Genomic DNA, 22,612 nt, shown 5'->3' with positions numbered 1-22,612 from the left:
TCAGTAACTTGTCAAAACCTGCAAGTAAGAGTTTGCACATTCTGCCCGTGTTGTGTGGGTTTCGCCCCCACAATCCAAAGATGTGCAGGGTAGGTGGATTGGCCATGCTAAATTACCCTTTAATTGGAAAAAATTAATTGGGTACTCTAAATTTAAAAAAAGAAAAAGAAAAAAAAACCTGCAAATAAATACAACGTGTCTTCAGTGGCTTTTCACAGTAACTTCATTGCAGTGTTTTTTTTTAACAAACAATTTTATTGAGGTAGTTTCTTGGCATTGTAAACAGTTACAGACATCAACCAAAAGAAAGCAAAAAAGGCAAAAATGTGCAAACATCCACGTACATTAAATACTTCAATTGTAACATACTGCACAAGCCCGCTCCTCTCCCACCGGCACTACCCGCCAATTTATCCCTCCTACTCAACTCTAACCCCACCTCCCCATTGCTGACACTCTTCCGCAAAGAAGTCAATGAATGGTTGCCACCTTCGGGCGAACCCCTGTACAGATCCCCTCAGGGCGAACTTAATTTTTTCCATCCCCAGGAAACTCGACATGTCCGTAAGCCCACAACTCAGTCTTCGGGGGCTTTGAGTCCCTCCATGCCAATAATATTCGTTGCCGGGCTATCAGGGAAGCAAAGGCCAAAATATCGGCCTCTTTCTTCACCCTGGACTCCCGGGTCTTCCGAAACCCCAAAAATTGCCACCCCTGTTCCCAACGCCACCCTTGTTTTTAGCACCCGGGACATGATCCCCGCAAATCCCTCCCAGTACCCCCTAAGCATCGGGCATGCCCAAAACATGTGTACGCTGGTCCTCCTGCGCACCTAGCGCATTTGTCCTCTACCCCAAAGAATTTGCTCATCCAGCTTACTCACTCAGGGCTTCTGCCCACATCCCGTCCTCCATTTCCCCGCCTAGCTCCTCCTCCCATTTGAGTTTCAGTTCCTCCGTCTGGGACCCTTCCTCCTTCATGAGCACCGTATAAATATCAGAGACTCTACTCTCCCCTCCTTCCCCCCTCGAGACTATTCTGTCTTGGATCCAATGGCGGGTGGCGTGGGAAGGATGGGACCTGTCTACGGACAAAGTCCCGCAACTGTAGGTACCTGAAATAATTTCCCCTTACCAGACCAAATTTCTCCTCCAAGCTCCTTAAACTCGCAAACTCCCTTCCAGGAACATATCGCCCACCCCTGCCCGCCGCCATGCCCGAAACCCCCCATCCATACTCCCGGGGGCAAACCGATGGTTGTCACAGATTGGCGCCCAGACAGACGCCCCCATCTCCCCTACATGCCTCCTCCACTGGCCCCATATCCGCAGGGTCGCCACCACTACCGGGCTGGTGGAGTACCTGGCCGGCGGCGGCGGTAGAGGAGCCGTGACCAGGGCTGCCAAACTGGAGCCCCTACACGAAGCCACCTCCACCCACTCCCAGATAGACCCCGTACCCACCATCCACTTCCTTATCATAGCGATATTAGCCGCCCAGTAATAGTTAATCAGACTCGGCAACCTCTCAAGCATCGCCTTCTTCACCCGCGGGGATTTTCCCGTTCATTGCAGTGTTAATGTAAGCCTACATGTGGCAATAAAGATTGTTATTATCTCCCCTCTCTCCCTCACTGCCAGCAAATCTCCCTCCCAATCTCTCCCTCAATGCCAGCAAAACTAAAGAGCTGGTCATTGACTTCAGAAAGCAAAGTACTGTACACACCCCTGTCAGCATCAACGGGGCCGAGGTGGAGATAGTACATAGAACAGTACAGCACAGAACAGGACCTTCGGCCCTCGATGTTGTGCCGAGCCATGATCACCCTACTCAAACCCACGTAACCACCCTATACCCGTAACCCAATAACCCCCCCCTTAACCTTACTTTATTAGGACACTACGGGCAATTTAGCATGGCCAATCCACCTAACCCGCAAATCTTTGGATGTTTAACAGTTTCAAATTCCATGGGGTGCACATCACCAAAAATCCATCCTGGTCCACTCACATCGACGCTATCACCAAAAAAGCACAACAGTGCCTATATTTCCTCAGGAAACTAAGAAGATTCGGCATGTCCACATTAACCCGTACCAAATTTTACAGATGCACCATAGAAAGCATCCTATCGGGCTGCATCACAGCCTGGTATGGCAACTGCTCGGCCCAGGTCCGCAAGGAACTTCAGAGAGTTGTGAATACTGCCTAGTCCATCACACGAACCTGCCTCCCATCCATGGACTCCATCTACACCTCCCGCTGCCTGGGGAAAGCGGGCAGCATAATCAAAGATCCCTCCCACCCGGCTTACTCACTTTTCCAACTTCTTCCATCGGGCAGGAGATACAGAAGTCTGAGAACACGCACGAACAGACTCAAAAACAGCTTCTTCCCCACCGTCACCAGACTCCTAAATGACCCTCTTATGGACTGACCTCATTAACACTACACCCTGTATGCTTCATCCAATGCCAATGCTTATGTAGTTACATTGTATATCTTGTGTTGCCCTATTATGTATTTTCTTGAATTTTGTTTAATTCCCTTTTCTTCCCATGTACTGAATGATCTGTTGAGCTGCTTGCAGAAAAATACTTTTCACTGTACCTCGGTACATGTGACAATAAACAAATCCAATCCAATCCATGCATTACAATATAATTTCCAGCTTTTCCAACCAGTTGGTGCGAATGGAGACAATGATACTGATTTGAACTGCAATTCTAAATATGCAATTTAATGAAAATGGGAGAAAAAAACAAAGAGTTTGCAGTATGGAGTCCAGATATTGGAAGACTGTGCCTCATTTTAGTAATGCCTTCCTGGGTGTTATGCTGGGGCTGAGAAGAGCCCACAGGGCTCTTTCTACTGAAGGAAGAGGAAGCCTGCCAGTGAACTGAAGTGGTTGTATTGGAGTTTCCCATGAGGTCAGCGACAGAAGTGTGGTGTCGCACTTGTGAATTCAATGCTGAACGCATTTTGATAATGTCAGAAGGGCAGGGCATAACAATACAGTGGGGCATTCACTTGCATCTTAATGTACCTAGCAATCCAATCTGTTCACTCTGACTTCTCAAACCTGCTCTTACATGTCTCTAACACATTTCCCTTCCCCAGGGCAATTAGAACATAGAACAGCACAGTACAGGCCCTGCGGGCCACGACATTGTGACGACCATTTATCCTAATCTAAGATCAACCTAATTTACACGCCTTCAATTTACTGCTATCCATGTGCCTGTCCGAGAGTCGCTTAAATGTCCCTAAAGATTTTGACTCTACCACCTCCGCTGGCAGTGCATTCCACGCACCCACCGCTCTCTGTATAAAGAACCTACCTCTGACATCTCGCCTATACCTTCCTCCAATCACCTTAGGGGCTGGTTTAGCTCACTCGGCTAAATCGCTGGCTTTTAAAGTAGACCAAGCAGGCCAGCAGCACGGTTCGATTCCCGTACCAGCCTCCCCGGACAGGCGCCGGAATGTGGCGACTAGGGGCTTTTCACAGTAACTTCATTGAAGCCTACTCGTGACAATAAGCGATTTTCATTTCATAAAATTATGTCCCCTCGTGACAGCCATTTCCGCCCTGGTGCCTCTGCATCTGCCATACCTCTCATCACCTTGCATACCTCTATCAAGTTACCTCTCTTCCTTCTTCACTCCAGTGAGAAAAGCCCCAGCTCCTTCAACCTTTCTTCATAAGACATGCCCTCCAGTCCAGGCAGCATCCTGGTAAATCTCCTCTGCACCCTCTCCAAAGCATCCACATCTTTCCTATAATGAGGTGACCAGAACTGGACACAATATTCCAAGTGTGGTCTAACCAGGGTTTTAGAAAGCTGCAGCAAAACCTTGCGGATCATAAACTCAATCCCCCTGTTAATGAAAGCCAACATACCATACGCCTTCTTAACAACCCTATCAACCTGGGTGGCACCTTTGAGGGATCTCTGTACGTGGACCCCAAGATCCCTCTGTTCCTCCACACTTCCAAGAATCCTGCCTTGAACTCTTTATTCAGCATTCAAAGTCGACCGTCCAAAATTAATCACTTCATATTTATCTAGGTTGAACTCCATCTGCCACTTCTCAGCCCAGCTCTGCATCCTGCCAATGTCCTGTTGAAACCTGCAACGGCACTCAACACAATGTACAACTCCACCAACCTTTGTGTCATCGGTAAACTTACTAACCCACCCTTCCACTTCCTCATCAATGCCATTTATAAAAAACACAAAGAACAGAGATCCCTGAACAGATCCCTGCGGGACACCACTGGTCACCGACCTCCAGGTGGAATACTTTCCATCCACTATCACTCGCTGTTTTCTTTTGGCCAGACAATTCTGTATCCAGACAGCCAAATTACCCTGTATCCCATGCCCCCTGACTTTCTGACTGTGCCTACCATGGGGAACCTTATCAAATGACTTATTGAAATCCATGTACACCACATCCACTGCCCGACCTTCATCAATGTGTCTCGCCGCATCCTCAAAGAATTAAATGAGGCTTGTGAGGCATGACTTGTCCCTCACAAAGCCATGCTGACTATCTTTAATCAAACTATGTTTTTCAAAATAATCATAAATCCTATCTCTCAGAATCCTTTTCTGTATTTTGATCACCACAGACATAAGACTGACTGGTCTGTAATTCCCAGGGATTTCCCTATTCCCTTTCTTGAACAGGGGAACAACATTCGCTTCCCTCCAATCGTCCGGTACTACTCCCGTGAAGAGTGAGGACGCAAAGATCATCGCCAACGGGGCAGCAATCTCCTCCCGCATTTCCCGTAGTAACCTTGGGTATATCCCGTCTGGACCAGGGGACTTATCTATCCTGATGCTTTTCAAAATTTCCAACACATCCACCTTCTTAATATCCACCTGTCCGAGTCTATTAACCTGGTTCACGCTGTTCTCATGAGAACCAAGGTCCCTCTCTCTAGTGAATACTGAAGCAAAATATTCATTTAGGGCCTCCCCTACCTCCTCAGACTCTAGGCATGAGCTCCCACCACCATCCCTGATCGGCCCTACTCTCACTCTGACCATCCTCTTATTTCTCACATAAGTGTAGAACGTCTTGGGGTTTTCCTTAATCCTTCCCGCCAGAGCTTTTTCATGCCCACTTCGAGCTCTCCTAAGCCCATTTTCGAATTCCTTCCTGGCCACCTTGTAACCTTCTAGGGATGGGCAATAACTGCTGGCTTAGCCAGAAAAGCCCATTATCCCTTCAATGAATAAAAAGAAATGACCCGTCATAACAACTTAGCTTCCTTGTCCTCTCTCTCTCTGTACTTCCTAACATCCCCATCTGTCCACTCACCCTCATCTTTATGCTTCAGTGATAGTCACCCTCACAAAATGCTCACCATTTATCTGTTATATAGATGCCATTGCTCTCACTCATGTATCTCTTCCTCCCCTTAATTAGGATAGAGCACAGAATATAAGAGCGGGAAAGAACGAAAGGTGACACTCCAGCCATCTTTGTATTGACAGTTACAGAGGAGGTTATGCAGGATATCAGTGGAGACTGAACATGTTTGGAATTTCTCTCATTCATTCATGGAATATTTACTGCCCATTCTGAATTGCTGGGCCATTTCAGAGGATTCAGCGCCAAAACGGTTGAGGACAATGGTGACTTGCTAGCAGGTCTCGTTTTATCAGGTTGCAAATGTCTGCCACCACCTGCTGCAAAACCTGAGATACTGGTGTTATATATCGACAAAGCTTATTTGTGCATCCTGTGTGGCAGCTATGGCCTTCTGAGACTACTCCCCTATGCTGATGATCTCTCGCCTGTGGAATGGCAGGTCTGTGCAGAGCAGACTATTGCTACTCCTGGTGTTACTGCTGCTGCTCATCTGGTGTCCGAAGTAACACAGCAGAAGTGACACCATAGATCAGAGCTTCAAAATGGAAGTCATGGGTGCAATCCAACGGCCACAATGCGCCAGAAAAGCAGCTTTCCACAGCGCAGCATGGTTATTGAAGGCTGGGAGACCCTGCTCCGGAGATCCTCGCGAGCTGTTGCCATCTGAATCCTGCCCACACCTTTTGGAAAATCTGCATATTAGAGCGAGGCTTCTTAATGTGCAGGTTCCCGAGGTACCTGAGCCCTTGGGCGAATGCCATTCAGTACTGGTCCCCACAAACCGGGATCAGACGGAACTGCACTCATGGGGGCCTCCCAAAGGATCGGAGGCCCCCAGCAGTGTGCTTTTGGGCAGGGTGGCGTCCTGGCACTGCTGGTTCCAGCTGGGCACCCTGGCAGTGCCAACTGGATGCCAGCCAGGCACTGCCAAGGTGTCCAAGTGGCACTGGTAGGGGGCAATGCCAGGTTGGCACTGCCAAAATGCCAAGCTGGCATTTTTTTTTGCGCCCAAACGGGGGACCAGGGACCCTCCCAAAGTGCATTCAGGCTGGGGGGGGTGTTGTGGATCATTTCGGAGGCCATGAGATTGGTCCCGACCTCTCGCTATACTGGGAAGTTCCGGCAAGCGGAGCACTCCACCATACAAAATGTGGCCCTCAGTCTCATGTTCCCCGTTCAGGCCCCTTGTATAACACGAGTCGCATTGAATAGCCATGTGTTTTTCAGCAATGCGAGCGCCGGGAAACACATGGCTACACACGCTCCCTCGGTTACTCTGTTTCCTTTTGGGAGAATCGCGTCTAAGTATGAACCTTAAAAGTTGTCAAAGTTAGGCCCAAAGTCGCTAAACTGATCTCTAGTACAATTGTGAGCACAAGAACTCAGCTGTGAAGTTTCAGGACTTAGTGACATATTTCTTTGTTATATTTTAAGCTCCTCAGATTTCCAATTTTTTTTACCTTGCTTTGATTGGCGAGTTGTCGGAAGTTTAGGAAATTTACAAATCCAGAGCTAAGTTCAACTGCATGTTAGTATCGTTGAAATTTGGAGATTAACATATTGAAATTGACAACCCACCCCCCTCGCGCAGGAGAGTTGTTCGCATGCAACCTGAAACACTGCAGTTAAATGTGGAAGCTAACACTTTGGAGCCGGCTTCCCAACACACTCAATTTCTCCATTTTAACCCCCCTATGCATGTTTCCAAACCCATGTATTACTGCAGATTTAAATTAGCCTTTTTTATTATACAAAGAAAGCAGCACAATCCCCTAAACTCATTCCGATGCAGAACAACTTTATAAGAATATTTGAGATTTTCATCTAAATATTTATTTCGTGTTAATTCCTGCCAGATTTTCTTTCAATAGATTAGTTTGTAGATGTCAGTTGACTGGTTGAATACGTTTAAATGATGCTTTATTTCCTCTTGTGGGCATTTTTGCATTTTCTCCATTCTTGGGATAATATCATCCACGTTTTGTTATCAATGTACAGATTTCAGCTAAAACCAAGAGCCCAAAACTTAAAAACAAGAAGCCCTTTGCTGGAAGCTGTGCATCTGTCCACAGTTCAGGATATGGCAAAGTCAGTCCATTGAGGAAAGAATCCCTTGGTGCTGGTGAAAGCCAAACTCGTTTTAGTCGACCAAAACAAACTACGCCAATTAAAGGTGTTAAAGCCAGGTCTCCATCTGAGTGTACAAAAAGCAAATCGAAAGGTAAGGTATTTTTCCTGTAGTCTATAATTTTTTTTTTAATTAATTGATGGAGAGATAAGAACTAGGAGCAGGAATAGGCATTTCAGCCCCTCGAGCCTGCACCACCATTCAATACGAATTTGGCTGATCGCTTTCGGTCTCAACCACATTTTCCTGCCCATTCTCCATAAACCTTCAACCCATTACTCATTAAAAATCTGCCTATCTCTTCAAATTTACTCACTGTCCAGCATCCACCGCACCTTTTGAGATAGTGAATGCCACAGATTCACAACCCTTTGCGGGAAGTCATTCCTCTTCATCTCTGTTTTAAATCTGCTACCCCTTATCCTAAAACTATGACCTCTCGTTCTAGATTACCACACAAGAGGAAGCATCCGCTCTATGTCTACTTTGTCAATACCTTTTATCATCTTGTATACCTCTCAGACGGAGATCTCCTCTCAGTCATCTAAACTCGAGACAGTATAGGCCTATACTCAATATAGGCTCAATTTCTCTTCATAAAACAAGCCCCTCATCTCTGGAATCAATCTAGTGAGCCTCCTCTAAACTGCCTCCAATGCAACTGCATCCTTCCTCAAATAAGAGGAGCAAAACTGTACACAATACTCCGGTTTGGTCTTACCAATGCCTTGTACAGTTGCAGCATCACTTCCGTATTTTTATACTTTATTCCTTTAGCTATAAAGGCTAAAATTCCATTTGTTTTCCTATTACCTATGCACTAGATTTTCATACATGAGGACATCCAGATCTCTCTGCACTGAAGCACTCTGAAGTTTCTTTCCATTTTTCCGCTCAAAATGGGTAACCTCACACTTGTCCACATTAAACTCCATCTGCTAAATTTTTACCTATTCACCTAACTTATCTATATCCATTTGTAAATTTCTTTTTTCTCATTGCAACTTGCTATTGCATCTATTTTTAGTGTCACTTGCAAATTTGGCTATCGTACCTTCTATCCCTTCATTCAAGTCATTAACAAATATTGTAAATAGTTGGGGCTCAAGGACTGAACCCTGTGGCATCTTACCAATCAGAATAAAGACCTATTTATCCCAACTCTCTGCCTTCCCCTTATCCGGTCTTCTATCCACTACCCCATGTAATTTTGCGTTGTGTTTTAACCTTTTATGTGGTACCTTATTAATGCCTTACTACGGGCACAATCCAATAGCCACGCTGCATTCGAGCAGCTAACTGCGGCGCAGCATGGCCGATAAAAGCCGGAGACCCTGCTCCTGGGACCTACCCGGCTTGCAACGCCTCAAGAGATCCAACACGATATCGCATGATGTTCTGATGTAAACCCCGCACATTTGCACGGATCACCTTTTGGCAAATCTGGATATTAGAGCGAGATAGCTAGTCTCACTCTAATGTGCAGATTCCCGGGGTATCTGCGGCTTTGGGATTCATCCCCTTCGCCTCAGAGACCTTGGACGAGTGCCTCAGCACAGGCCCCCATAAATGGGGAACCATACGGAACGGCACTCCTCGCGTCTCCCAGGGATCAGAGGCCCCAGCTGCGTGCCCTTTGGGCAAGCATGTTGCTCTGGCACTGCTAATGCTGCCAGGGCACCCTGGCAGTGCCACCTGATCTTGCCATCAGCTGGCATGGGCACTGCGGAATCTTTTGCGCGCGCACTTGGGCCGGGGGTGACCTGCATGGGTGCTTGGGGGGAGGTTTGGGGCGTCCGGGGACCCTTCCATAGTGCGTTCGGGCTGGGGGTGGTGGGGTTCGTGGATCGCTTCGGGGGCCTCGGGATGCCATTTTATAATGACGGCCCGATCTCTCGCTACACTGGGGAGTTCAAGTGTGCAGAGCTCCTCAGTGTTGAAAACGGGACTATGGGCGGCCTGTTGTTACTTTCTTAATAGATTCTAACAGTTTCCCAATCACAGATGTTAAACTAACTGGTCTCTAGTTTCCTACTTTTGCTGACCTCTCTTTTTGAATAAGGGCATTACAGTCCACTGGAATCTTTTCCCCCATCTAGGGAATTTTGGAATATAACCAATGGATCCACTAGCAAATGGGCATCACTAGCAAGCTCTGTGTTTATTGTCCATCCTAGTTGTCCTTGAGAAGAAGGTTGAACCTCTGCAGTCTGTATAATAGAGACTCTGCAATCTGTATAATAAAGGCACATTGTTGCTGGGGAAATTTCAGGACTTTGATTCAGTATTGATCAGTGACCAAGTTGAGTTTTATTCTTAAAGATTTAACCAAGTCAAAATTCTTTTGAGGAGTAGTATTTTTAAATCAAGAGTTATCGGCATTAAGCCCTTTTCTAAATAAATTAACCAAAGTGGTCTGAGCTATTCTTTTTGTGGAATCCTAGGTTGGGTTTTAATGTCGAGAGCAAATGACTGTCTTAAACCTGGTTATCACACATTATTTTGCAACAGTAATGTTGCCTCTGCTGCAGTGTTCGTTGCAAGTAGCCTTAGCATGTGCTGCAGAAGATGTTTTTTTATTAGCACCATTTGATTTGTCAAAAATAAAATATTGCAGGTACTGGAAATCTAAAATGAAAACAAAAAGTGTTGGAAAAACTAATCAGATCTGGCAGCATCTGTGGAGATAGAAAATAACTTATTCGAAAACTTGTTCCGAAGAAGAGTCATTTTGGACTCTAAACGTTGACTGTTTTTCTCTCTCTGGTGATGCTGCCAGACCACTTGTTTCAGTGTTATTCATTTTTATCTTTAATTTCGTTATAGTAGTCTCTTTGTAATAATTTGTATAATTTGCCAGCCAATTTATTTTCCTCCATTCGAAGCACTAATTTAAAGTTTAAGCCATGCATTATTATGTTCAAGTAAAAACAGAAAGTGCTGGAAAAGCTCCACAGGCCTATGGAGAGAGATACAATTAACTTTTCGAAGTTCAGTGTGACTGTTCTGCAGCACTGAAAAGAGGTAGAAATGTGATGGGTTTATGCTGTTGGAAATGAGGGGTGGAGGGTCAGGTGGAATAAAAGGGAAGGTCAGGGATGGTGGGAGAGATTAAATGTCAAAGATGTCTTGGAACAAAAAGCAAACGGAGTGGTAATGGTTGAAGTGAAGAAACCCAATAAGTGTTAATGGCAGAATAAAGGGCATCCCTCTGCTAAAATGGATAACTTGATTATAGTGTACCTCTTGAACTTAACCTTTCACCCTTCATCAAACAGGGCAATTACTGGCAACCCGGACAATCAGATCAACAAAGCACAAACCTACTGAAAATGGCCTGGGAACTCAGTTATTTACCTCCAGTCAGTCATTTACTTCACACCATCAGCACCAGGTCAATAGTAAACCAGACCATGCACTGTTATTTGGTGGTCATGTGCAGGATCAGGTAAAATTTAAAGCAATTGTATGTAATCAGTATTATTTATACTTGAACATGGACAACAGATGACTCCAAATATCATTCATGGGTTCAATAAAAGCCTGACTGTAAAAGGGGAAAACCATATGGAGGAAATCAAGAAATTTAGGGATAGGGAAACTGAATGCATTGGTCAAAGAGAAAATCAATTAAGAGGCTTTTATGATCAGGGAGGAAATTAGTGATGTGAAGTTTTTTTTTAGAACAGCTCACAAGTTGATATCACATTGCACAAGTAATCAGTTTCCAGTAGTGGAATCAGAGATCAAAGAGAACATTGCAGGAGTTGAGAGCTGTATATAGTCTTCAGCCTAAGTCCTACCATTAAAGAGAGACCAGAGAAAGGCACGAGTTGAATTTAGCATAAAGGCAAATTACTGCAGATGCTGGAAATATGAAACAAATACAGAAAATGCTGGAAATATTTGGCACTCTATAGAGTGAGAAACACAGTTCATGTTACAGGTTTGTGACTGAGTTGAACTTGATCTTGATAACCTGTTTTCTAAGTTACAAGAAACCTGGCAAGGATGGAGATGATGGGTTTGTCTGAGTGGACATTGAACCACAAAATCTGGTCTAATTAGCTGTGAAACATTAATGTGGCAGGTTGCTGAAAGAATGTAGGTGGGGAGGGGGGTAGAGATATGTGTAGCTAAGTGTTTTAGTGATAAAATATAATCTTGTGTCAGAGCAGTTGTGGATTAGGAAGGTGAGTTCAAATTTAAACAGGATATTAAGGTGCAGCTACACTGGATTCCGAGTCTGAGATGCTTAGGTATTAACAGAAGCTGAAAAAGCTGAGTTAGTTTTACCAATTTTAAGTGAAGATTATTTTGAATTATTTATAATTGAATAATTGAAGCAGACTAAGAAGATTAGAAGCCTTGGTGGCTGTAAAGAAATATCAAATTTTCCAATATTACTGTGGGATACTGTGAAACAGGCTTTTGGGGGTCTGTGTGTTTATTTGTTTGTGTGTGTGACTAAGTTTTAAAAAATAATTTTAGAGTACCCAATTCATTTTGAAGCAGGCAGTTTGAAGTGGGGGTGAGCAAAACTAAGATGGGATAAGTAAATAACATGGATGGAAATTTGCATGAGGAGATAAAGAAGGTTTGTCTGTGTATATTTAGTGAATTTCTAAAGAAATGAAAGGAAGGTTTAAAACTGGAAAAGATCACACATGAATAAAGCAGTGTTATTAAGTTTATTTTTCCAGAAAATACAGGCCATTAGGAGAGCATGAAAGATTTTTAAATTCTGGGAAAGGTAACTTCAAATAAAACAGTTAAGAACAGTGGGTTACAGATGGAAGAGAAACAACATATTTAAGGAAAAATTGAAAACTGTGATAGAAAGAGAGGCCACGTGACATCCTGAAGAATGTGCTTTGTGAGTACAGACCTGGGAAGTAAGCAGCTGCTAGTCACCCCCAGAGAAGTGCTTGTTTGTTCCAGGAAGCAAAGTTTTGTTACAAGCCTTGGATTTCCATTGTCGAGTGAATGGGAGAGAAAAGCTCTGTGAAATACCCCCACCACCCATGGCATAATGAGTCCCTTGCAGTAACTGGGACATGTGTAAATGAAGAATCTATAGGGATGTTTGGAAAGGGGTGTTTAGTTGTGAGTCTAGCTGATAGAAATCTTTTGGGGATGCTGTAAGACTAATTTTAACTGTGCAGCTATAATCCTGATGTGGAGATATCGGCGTTGGACTAGGGTGGACACAGTAAGAAGTCTTACAGCACCAGTCAAGTCAATGCCAGATTCATCAGTCGCATTCACAAGACAGCCCCGAACCTCAGCTAAGCACAATGCAATGCCATCCGCGCTCTCAAGACCCACCACAACATTATCATCAAACCAACAGATAAAGGAGGGGCCATCGTCATACTGAACAGAACGGACTACTGCAAAGAAGTATACCGACAACTCAACAACCAGTAACACTACAGACAGTTACCCGCAGATCTGACCAAAGAACACACCTGCCGGCTCAACAGACTGATCAAGACCTTGGATCCAGACCTTCAGAGCACCCTACGTGCTGTCACCCCATGTACACCAGGCATTGGAGATTTCTACTGCCTCTTGAAAATACACAAAGCCAATACACCCGGCCGTCCTATTGTACCAGGAAACGGGACCCTGTGTGAGAACCTCTCTGGCTACATCGAGGGCATCTTGAAATCCATCGTACAAGGAACCCCCAGCTTCTGTCGCGACACGACGGACTTCTTACAGAAACTCCGCACCCATGGACCAGTTCAACCAGGAACGTTCCTTGTCACAATGGACGTCTCGGCATTCTACACCAGCACCCCCCATGATGACAGCATTGCTGCAACAGCCTCAGTACTCAACACCGACAACTGCCAATCTCCAGAAGTAATTCTACAACTCATTCACTTCATCCTAGATCACAATGTTTTCACCATCGACAACAAGTTCTTTATCTAGACACACGTCACAGCCATGGGGACCAAACTCGCACCTCAATGTGCCAACAACTTCATGTACAAGTTTGAACAAGACCTCCTCACTGCACAGGACCTTCAACCGACGCTATACACCAGATACATCAATGGCATTGTTTTCTCATGGACCCACAGTGAAGAATCACTGAAACGATGACACAATGACATCAATAAGTTCCATCCCACCATCAGACTTACCATGGACTATTCTCCAGAATCGGTTGCATTCTTCGACACACTCATCTCCATCAAGAACGGCCACCTCAGCACTTTGCTTTACCGTGAGCCCATGGATAATCTCTCAATTCTCCACTTCTCCAGCTTCCACCCTAAACACGTTAAAGAAGTCATCCCCTCTGGACGAACCCTCAATATACACAGGATCTGCTCAGACGAGGAGGAACATAGCAGACGACTACAGACGCTGAAAGACGCCCTCATAAGAACGGGATATGGCGTTCGACTCATCGATCAACAGCGCATTGTAAGACTTCTTACTGAGCTATAATCTTGTGTGCTTAACTTTTCTCTTGTTAATAAATGTTTTAATTTAATATTTAATATCTCCAAAAGTGCTTTGGATTTCTTACTCTTGACTTCAGTGTGTGTACCTTCTCGTAATAAAATACAAATTACAAACTGTTGTGATAGCTTGATCAAGTTTACCTTACCCAGCAATTAACACCTGCCATATCATAACAAGGTTGATGGAAAATAGAATAGAATCCAAGTTGCTGGGGACTTGAATTTTGGAAAAAGGGAAGCAGATCCAAATTTTCAGATAACATAAAGCGAGGGAAAATGCTGAATGTAAAAGAGGAGAATTAAAAATGATGGTGTGATCTACTCAAGTGTAGCCAGTTATAGCAACCTCATCAACATCCTAACAGATCAGCCAATTCAATGCATACTGGTGTCCAAACATTAACCTATACAGTATTATATATTACCTAAGAAAATTACCTCTTCTGACTCCACAGGAGATTACTGTTCACATTTCCTAAAGTATGTTTCTTATTCTGATAGTTAGTTACAAGAGCTGATGATGAAATGTCAAAAGCATCTGGGCAGAATTCACTAGAACCCAACAATATAACGAGAGAACTTTTCCTGCTACAAAAACTGGAAGAAGCACATGATAAATGGAACATTGAGCACAGCCTAGTAGAGAAGTTGAATGAAAAATTGGCATTGAAAGAAAATGAACTTGTTTGCAAAGATGAAGAGCTGAAGAAAGTTCCTCAACTAAAAGAGGAGATTTGCATACTTCAAACAAAGGTAAATGAGCTGTTTTGCGTTCTCAGAAGCTACAGTATGAGGAAAAGAAGCTGTGGGAAATGTACTTAAAACCATGTCAGATTGTATAAAGTTGCAGCATTGCACATTGACAGTTTCATTCAGAGCCAATTTGGCAATGGTATTTAGGAAATTGATGTATTTAGATGATTTTTGAACTGGGCTTTAGTATTTAAAACAAAATGGCTAAATCAATGATCCTTTTACCTATCAGAAATAGCAGGTTTCATTCAGTCCTCCCTTTTGATAGATCGAAAGATTAAGTGAGATGTATCATAATAAAATAAAAGGAAGAAGAAATGCGATAGGATAGGTAAAAGCACGAAGAGGAACTCATTCACATTGCCTTTGATGGTGTCCTCGTTTGAAAACAGCCTTCAAGAGCGGGCAAGCTTTGCATTTCAAGCATTTCAGCAAAATTCTTAAAATTCTTTTTTAAATTATTATTATACAATAACTTAATCAGTTAATTGAATTTGATTCCAGTGATTCATTATTAATCTTTTAGCAATACATTAGTAATACAGTCAAATATTTGATAGGTTAGTAACGGTTTAACAATAATATTTTAGTTCCATTTCATTAACTGGTGGTGCAGTGTGATTAATGTGAATCATTCTGATTGGTGGGGCCCTGCGTTTAGTGAATGGTTAGTTAACACATTTGATCAACAGGAATGTTATGTAGATGATGAATCCTGCTACACAAAAGAAAAAGAATCCCTGTACTATGGACATTCCTGTGGGCCCCAACCACCCACAAAGTTTCTCCCAGATAGAGATATCTGAGGGTGTGTCAAGCTTTCTTACTTCTTGAATGTGTGCTGCCAGATCTTTAACTTCTTTTGAATTATCTGGAATGAAAGTGCGACACTCCACACCAATCAGGGCACAGGTGCCACCTTTTTCGGCTAACACACAGTCAAGTGCCATTCGATTTTGTAATGCCACGGCTCTCATCGCATCAGAGATTTTATTTAGGGCAGTGGCGGTATAATCAGCTACATCTTGTATAATGGTTGTTTTCTTATTTAATTCGTTGGCAAGTCTTGTCTCCTAATATAAAGGAATAAGATTGGCAAAGATTGTATTTTGTAAAATGATGGCACGTTTATTTCTTCGAGTGATTGGTTCTAATAGATAAGGGAGATGAGGAAGATGACGGATAGCAGGCACTACATATCCTAAATAGCAAGACCCTGACCAGAATTTTGGAAGCCAGGAGTATGCTTTGTCATTACAGATAAAATAGGTTCCATTATAAGCAGAATATTGGTAAATATCCTCTAAGAACCAATGGTCCAAGAATGTTTTATTACTTATGATATTGTGTAGGCCTGTTATTGTTAAGGATTGAAGAACTCTTTGTGATAATTCTCGGGTACATTTGTGAGCTCTGCTTACATCAAAATAATTAGTACAAATACTATGGCCCACCTTCATCCCTTTGGGGTGATTACTAGTGAGACATATTGATCCTTCTTGCTTAAGAGTAGCCGGGAGATTGATAGGTGGAGGATTTTTGTTTGTGTTATATTTAGGTTGATACCATCTTGAAAAAGTGTTTAATGGATCACCTGCAGATTTCCATAATTTAACTGATTTCTTTATATAAACTTTGTACTTTCTTTTCTCACATGAATCTGCTCCAGAACGCACTACTGTAGAGCAAGAGACGCTCTGATAAATGTACCATTCTGCTGTTTCTGAAGCATTAAAAGGGATAGTTAGGAAAGGAATGCCTTTTCCTGAGTGGGTGGGGATTGCGGTGCATACCCAATAATTAGAGACATTGAAATTTTCAGCATATATCTTGGATGTGTAAAGAAATGTGTTTTCATTTAACTCTGTGACAAGGTTTACAAAGCCAATTATATAACTGAAAATGAATATTATGGCAAACATTTTTACAGATCTTAATACTTATACGTGCGCTTCACATGTGACGCGTGGATCCAATTTTTCTTTCCTTTCAGTTTTCCAGCAGACTGGGTGATGAGGAGGATTAAGTATGTACCCTCCCACTTAGATCCTAGAGCCCTTCTGTAGTTTTTTCACGTACACTACCTCGCCAGGCACGAGGCTGTGTCCACCTTCTGGGGGGTCCCCCCCAAGCTGCCAACACCTGTTGAGAAGCAGAACTAACAGCATTTTTAAAATTTTGACATTAAGTAAGCAAAGTATCACTTATTAAATGACAGTCTGCCTTTTGCAAGTCAATAGACCCTGGCAGAGACATTTGTTTGCCTATGATGATCTCAAATGGACTTAGGCCTGTTGCTCTGTTTGGGGTTGCTCTGATACTGCATGATACTATTGGCAAGGCTTGGAGCCAATTCATGCCTCCTTCGTTGTATTTAGACAATCTTTCTTTCAAAGTTCCACCTGTCCTGATGATTGTGGATGATAAGAATAGTGTAAATTCCAGTCAATGTTTAATAATCTACACACTTCCTTACAAACAGCACCTGTAAAGTGGGTTCCATTATCTGAGTCAATGCTAGCTGGTACTCCCCATCTGGGGATATACTCTTTGCCTAGCACTTTGGCTGTATGGGTGGCTGTGGCCCTCCTAGCTGGAGCAGCCTCTACCCATCTAGAGAATTTATCCACTATTTCAAGGACGTCATTGTACTTTTGGCATTTAGAAAGGGTGATGTAGTCTACCTGTATATCCTGGAACGGTCCTGCAGGAGCTTTTAGTTGAGGCATTGATGTTATAGGTCCCAGTTGTTCTTTTGACAGGTTACACAACGGTTTGATACCAATTGTGCATGTTTTTTGAACCCTCTGCTGCACTAACTTCTCTGGAATCGATCCATCATTTGTTGAGGTGATAGATGCCCCCATGAATGGATTTGTTGGGCCAGAAAAGGCATTAGTGCTTGTGGTGCTACTGATTTATCAGTCTGAACTTGTCTCCAAATATCATCGTCATACAACTGAATACCTGATTCTAACAATGTCCATTTTTCTTCCTTTATACAGTCATGTTGCATTTCGCGTAGGTCTTGTAATAAGCTGGTCACTCCCAATTTGTAATTGTGATTGGATTCATCATACCATTGAGAGGCAGCTTCCCTTGCTGCTTGGTCCACAAGAGCGTTTCCTTTTGCTTCCATGATGTCTCCATGAGTATGGGCTTTACACTTTAGAATTGATACTTCTTTTGGCAAGGCCATGGCTTCTTGGAGGTCTCATACTTCCTTTCCATTTCGGATAGGTGTTCCTGCTGTTGTGAGGAATCCTCTTTTTCTCCACAGGTGTCCAAAATCATGTGCCACTCCAAAGCCATATCTGGAGTCAGTGTAGATGTTAGCTGTTTTATCTTTTGCCACATGACATGTTTCTGTTAGTGCTTTTAGTTCAGCCTGTTGAGCTGATGTTCCTGGGGATAAACTTTCTTCAGCTAATACTTCATATGGGCTTGTGACCGCCCACCCAGCTTTTCTGACACCATTGTCAATAAAAGAGGAATCATCTGTGAATAGAATTAAATCTGGGTTCTGTAGTGGTTCTTCTTCTGTTAAGCGTACCTCTTCCATTTCCTCTATTGTTTTCACATATTCATGTTCTTCTACCTCTCTTCCCTTTTGTTCCTCGGGAAGCGGGAGCAAAGATGATGGGTTTACTGGACTGGCTTTGTGAAAATAAAGGTTGCACGCTTCCAAAACTGCGATCCATCTAGTCCGTCTGGCTGATGTAACTTGTGATACTCTGTTCATGGATAGTAGAGAATGGACTGCATGTGGGCATTTAATAATTAACTTGGTCTAAGACAAGGCCTGATGTTGCCATTACAGCTCGACACGTGGCTTCCATGGCTCTTAAACAGCTGCCATATGCTAGTGCCACGTTGTCAAGTTTAATGGAGTCTGGTCTTAACTGGTCATCTTGTTCTTGGGCTAGTACTGCAGTCATGTAACCCTCTTTTTTTCATGAACAAACATGGTAAAAGGTTTTCCATTGTCTGGAATTCCTAGAGCTGGTGCTGAACATAGGGCCTCTTTCAGATTTAAGAATGATTCCTTTTGTTCTGTGTTGAGGTTAACCGTGTCTTTTGATTTTCGGTAACCTTTTAAAAGATCATTCAATGGCTGAGCTGTCTGGGTGAAAGAATAAATCCAATTTCTGTTAAAATTACACAGTCCCAAAAAAGATCTCACTTCCTGGACAGTTGTATGTTCCTTGTCGGCTTTGATGGCAGCCGTTCTGTCCTGAGTATGTTCCCTTTTGCCTTTGGATATTTTCTGACCCAAGTAGACAACTTCATCCTGGGAAATTTGTGCTTTGGAAAGCTAGCTTTGTGTCCATTATCACTGAGGTGATCCAAAAGTAAGCGCAAGTCTTTTTCGTGATCACCCTTATTAATAGATGCTATCAGAATGTCATCTACATACTGGATAATGATGGAAGGCAGAACAGGAAGTTGCCTGAGGTGGTCCTGTAGAGCCATGTGGTAAACAGTAGGGCTATTGTGAAAACCTTGTCTAGTCCATGTGTACTGTTGTTGATTGATGGTGAAAGCAAACCATGACTGTACATCCTTAGCTAGTAGTACTGACCAAAATCATTCGTCATGTCAATGTAAAAATTGGAAAGTCACGTTGCAGCTGTATAGAACCGTAGTTAGGCCACACTTGGGAGTATAGTGTTCAATTCTGGTCGCCACACTACCACAAGGATATGGAGGCATTAGAGAGGGTGCAGAAGAGATTTACCAGGATGTTGCCTCGTATGGAGGGTATTAGCTATGAGGAGAGGTTGAATAAACTCGGTTTGTTCTCACTGGAACGACGGAGGTTGAGGAGCGACCTGATAGAGGTCTACAAAATTATGAGGGGCATACACAGAATGGATAGTCAGAGGCTTTTTCCCAGGGTAAAGGGGTCAATTACTAGGTAGCATAGGTATAAGGTGCGAGGGGCAAGGTTCAGAGATGTAGATTGCACGGAGGGTAGTGGGTGCCTGGAACCCGACGCAGGAGGAGGTGGTGGAAGCAGGGACGATAGTGACGTTTAAGGGGCATCTTGACAAATACATGAATAGGATGGGAATAGAGGGATACGGACCCCGGAAGTGCAGAAGATTTTAGTTTAGACGGGCAGCATGATCGGCACCGGCTTGGAGGGACGAAGGGCCTGTTCCTGTGCTGTACCTTTCTTTGTTCTTTGTTCTTTGACTGAAAACCATTGAAGGTCTGGTGTTAAAAGAGTTAAAGACTGTAGATGGATCTGCCACTAAAGGAGCTTTCCTGACTGAATTTGTTGGCTTTTCTATAGTCAATAGTCAGGCGCCATGTGCCATTAGCCTTTTTGACGGGCCATACTGGACTGTTTGATGAGCTGTGAATTCGCACTAATATTCCCCTTTCTTCTAAGTTGTTTCACTATAGGCAATATTCCCTGAATTGAAGTGTTGTTAATGGGGTATTGTTTGGTATAAGGCGGTGCTGATCCAATGAAGGTGACTAGTTCCGTTTTTAATAGGCCACAATCATTTTTGTCTTTAGCCCAAATTGAGTGATTCTGTATCTCGCTTTATTTGAGGTGTCTAATGAACCAGGTGATTTTTCAGTTATTAAAATTGAGGGAGGAATTTAGTTGAGATAGAATGTCCATGCCTAGAAGTGCTTGTGTAACTGGACCTACCCAAATTGATGACATCAGTTGATGTGGTCCAAATTCTAACAGCATTGGTTCAGTCCTTCGAAGGGTTAACGCTGCAAAAGAGTTAATCTTTCCTGTGTTTAGGGGAAACAAATCAGCATAATCTTGAGTAACACAGGTTAAAAACTGCTCCAGTATCCAAAAGAAAATTGATATTATATCCTCCCACTCTCAGTGAAATATATAATCTATCCTTTTCTGTTCAAGCAATGCATGCAATTAAATATGTAAAGAAACACTGAGAGTGGGGTCCATTAGTTTTTTGAAGCCTCAAGCAGAGCCCGTCTGTGTTGTGGGGCTAATTTGTTGAACATGTCTGTCATTTCATCGTCGTCATTGTATGCATCCCAACGTGGCAACAGCTGGAGGGGCCTAGGTTGCTCCCTGTGCGTGTCTTGTTGGTACGCAACCCTGGGCATGTCCTGTCTGTACGGATGACGTGACTGCCACATGGTGGAAACATATTGTATGAGTCATAGGATATTTCATGAGGCGGATTGTTACCAGAACTATTATTTCTTTGTTTGTCCTGCTGTTTAAAACAACATGTTTTCATCCAATGTCCCGTTTTACCACAACAAAGATATTGTGAAGCAAGCATATTTTAATGGAGCAAGGGAACATGCGGAACCCGATTCTTCTGGAGAGGTTGCGGCTAATACCCCTGCAGCAGTTGCAGCAGCCGCCGCTGGAGCGGCAGCTGGCACAGGCTGAATTTGGCCAGCTGGAGAGTTGTTGATTGTCTGACTATGCATGCCGTGATCTATCTGAATACATTGGTCAACTGTTTCTCGGTATGTACCGGTTGATGCCCAGTTAGGTTGGATCAGTTTTAAAGCATTGGATATTTCGGGTTTTACACGAGCAACAAAAGCAGTTTTGATTGGTCCTAAAGTACTTGCATCCCAAGTATCTTCTCCGTGTTGGAGATTTATCCCTGAATGTTTGATCAAGACATGTCTAAATCTGTCCTCGAAATCTTGTATATCTTCACTATATTTTTTGGATACAGGATGTAATTTTTGACCAATCTGTCTTAGGTGGACGGAATCTTAATAGCCAAATCTTAATCGCTACCCAACCAGCTTCCAAATTTTGCACATCGTCTCCAAGGGCAACATCTACTTCATCTGCGAGAATTTGACTGTCACGGGTGCCGACCATAATAGACAAAACTTGCAACCATCTAATGGATGAAGATGATAAATGATTTGTAATCGATGGAGCTGTTCCCACGTGGTCATGCCTCCCTTTTTGGGATGCGTAAGATCTTTAGACCATCTGTCTATTTTATCAGGGTCAGCAACCTCATGTATCCAATGTTGGCCATATTCAGATTTTGTAGTTACCTCATTCTCTTTTGTTTCTTCACTTCCCAGCCAAGCTCATATCAAAGCTCCAAAACCTAGAACTTGGCTCCCCACTCTGCAACTGGATCCTCGATTTTCTGACCAACAGACCACAACCAGTAAGAATGAACAACAACACCTCCTCCACAATAGTCCTCAGTACCGGGGCCCAGCAAGGCAGGGTACTGTGGTGAATATAACATGGTAATTTACACTGTATCTTTGTAAGCGCAGTGGCGTTATCCGACCACTAGGGGGAGTAGCTCTGGGAATGCTCGAGATTGTACAGGGCTCCACCCTTGGCTCCGCCCATGACTCCTCCCCCTTGTGCTGCTGTATAAATACCCTTGTCCAGAGTCAGCCTGCAGTTCACCGAGAGTTCATCAACGGGTAACAGGCTGGCTCTGTTGTAAGTAGATTAAAGCCTATATTCATATCGGAAAACACATGTCTGGTGAATTGATGGTTCCATCAATTTAATCTACTTAAGAACAGTCAAGATCGATCATGGAATTGGCCCTCAAGCCTGGACGCCTGGAACTCGACCCGCAGGATGTAGAGGCAAAAGAAATCTTATCCCACTGGCTGCGGTGCTTTAAGGCCTACCTGGCAGAAGCGAGCACAGCCGAAACAACAGAGGAACAGAAGCGAAGTCTACTGCACGCGAGGGTGAGCCACCGAATCTCTACGCAACTAAAATCGGCCGGTTCATATACTACAGCGCTAGCGGTACTCGATAAGATATATGTAAGGCCCATTAACGAAGTTTACGCACGCCATGTGTTCACGACTTGCCGCCAGCGGCCTACAGAATCACTCGC

At 43.5% G+C, this 22,612-nt stretch overlaps 1 protein-coding gene across 6 annotated transcripts in view; it reads left to right on the top strand.

The window, feature by feature from the left end:
* Positions 1-22,612, top strand: part of cep162 (centrosomal protein 162) — a 198,244-nt gene that overhangs the window by 53,426 nt on the left and 122,206 nt on the right. For 5 of the 6 annotated variants that reach the window (XR_005460926.1, XM_038799283.1, XM_038799286.1 and 2 more), the window contains 3 exons: positions 7,389-7,611; positions 10,797-10,966; positions 14,505-14,756. Coding sequence is in view for 5 of the 6 variants with exons in the window: in XM_038799283.1 (XP_038655211.1) it covers positions 7,389-7,611; positions 10,797-10,966; positions 14,505-14,756 (645 nt within the window). In the remaining variant the exon portion in view is untranslated. The remainder of the gene's footprint in view (positions 1-7,388; positions 7,612-10,796; positions 10,967-14,504; positions 14,757-22,612) is intronic. The other variant, XM_038799288.1, reaches the window with a different exon arrangement.

This window comes from Scyliorhinus canicula, chromosome 6 (genome assembly GCF_902713615.1).
Source record: "Scyliorhinus canicula chromosome 6, sScyCan1.1, whole genome shotgun sequence".
In the NCBI taxonomy this organism is placed as follows: Eukaryota; Metazoa; Chordata; class Chondrichthyes; order Carcharhiniformes; family Scyliorhinidae; genus Scyliorhinus; species Scyliorhinus canicula.
This window is presented reverse-complemented; position numbering and strand designations above follow the sequence as displayed.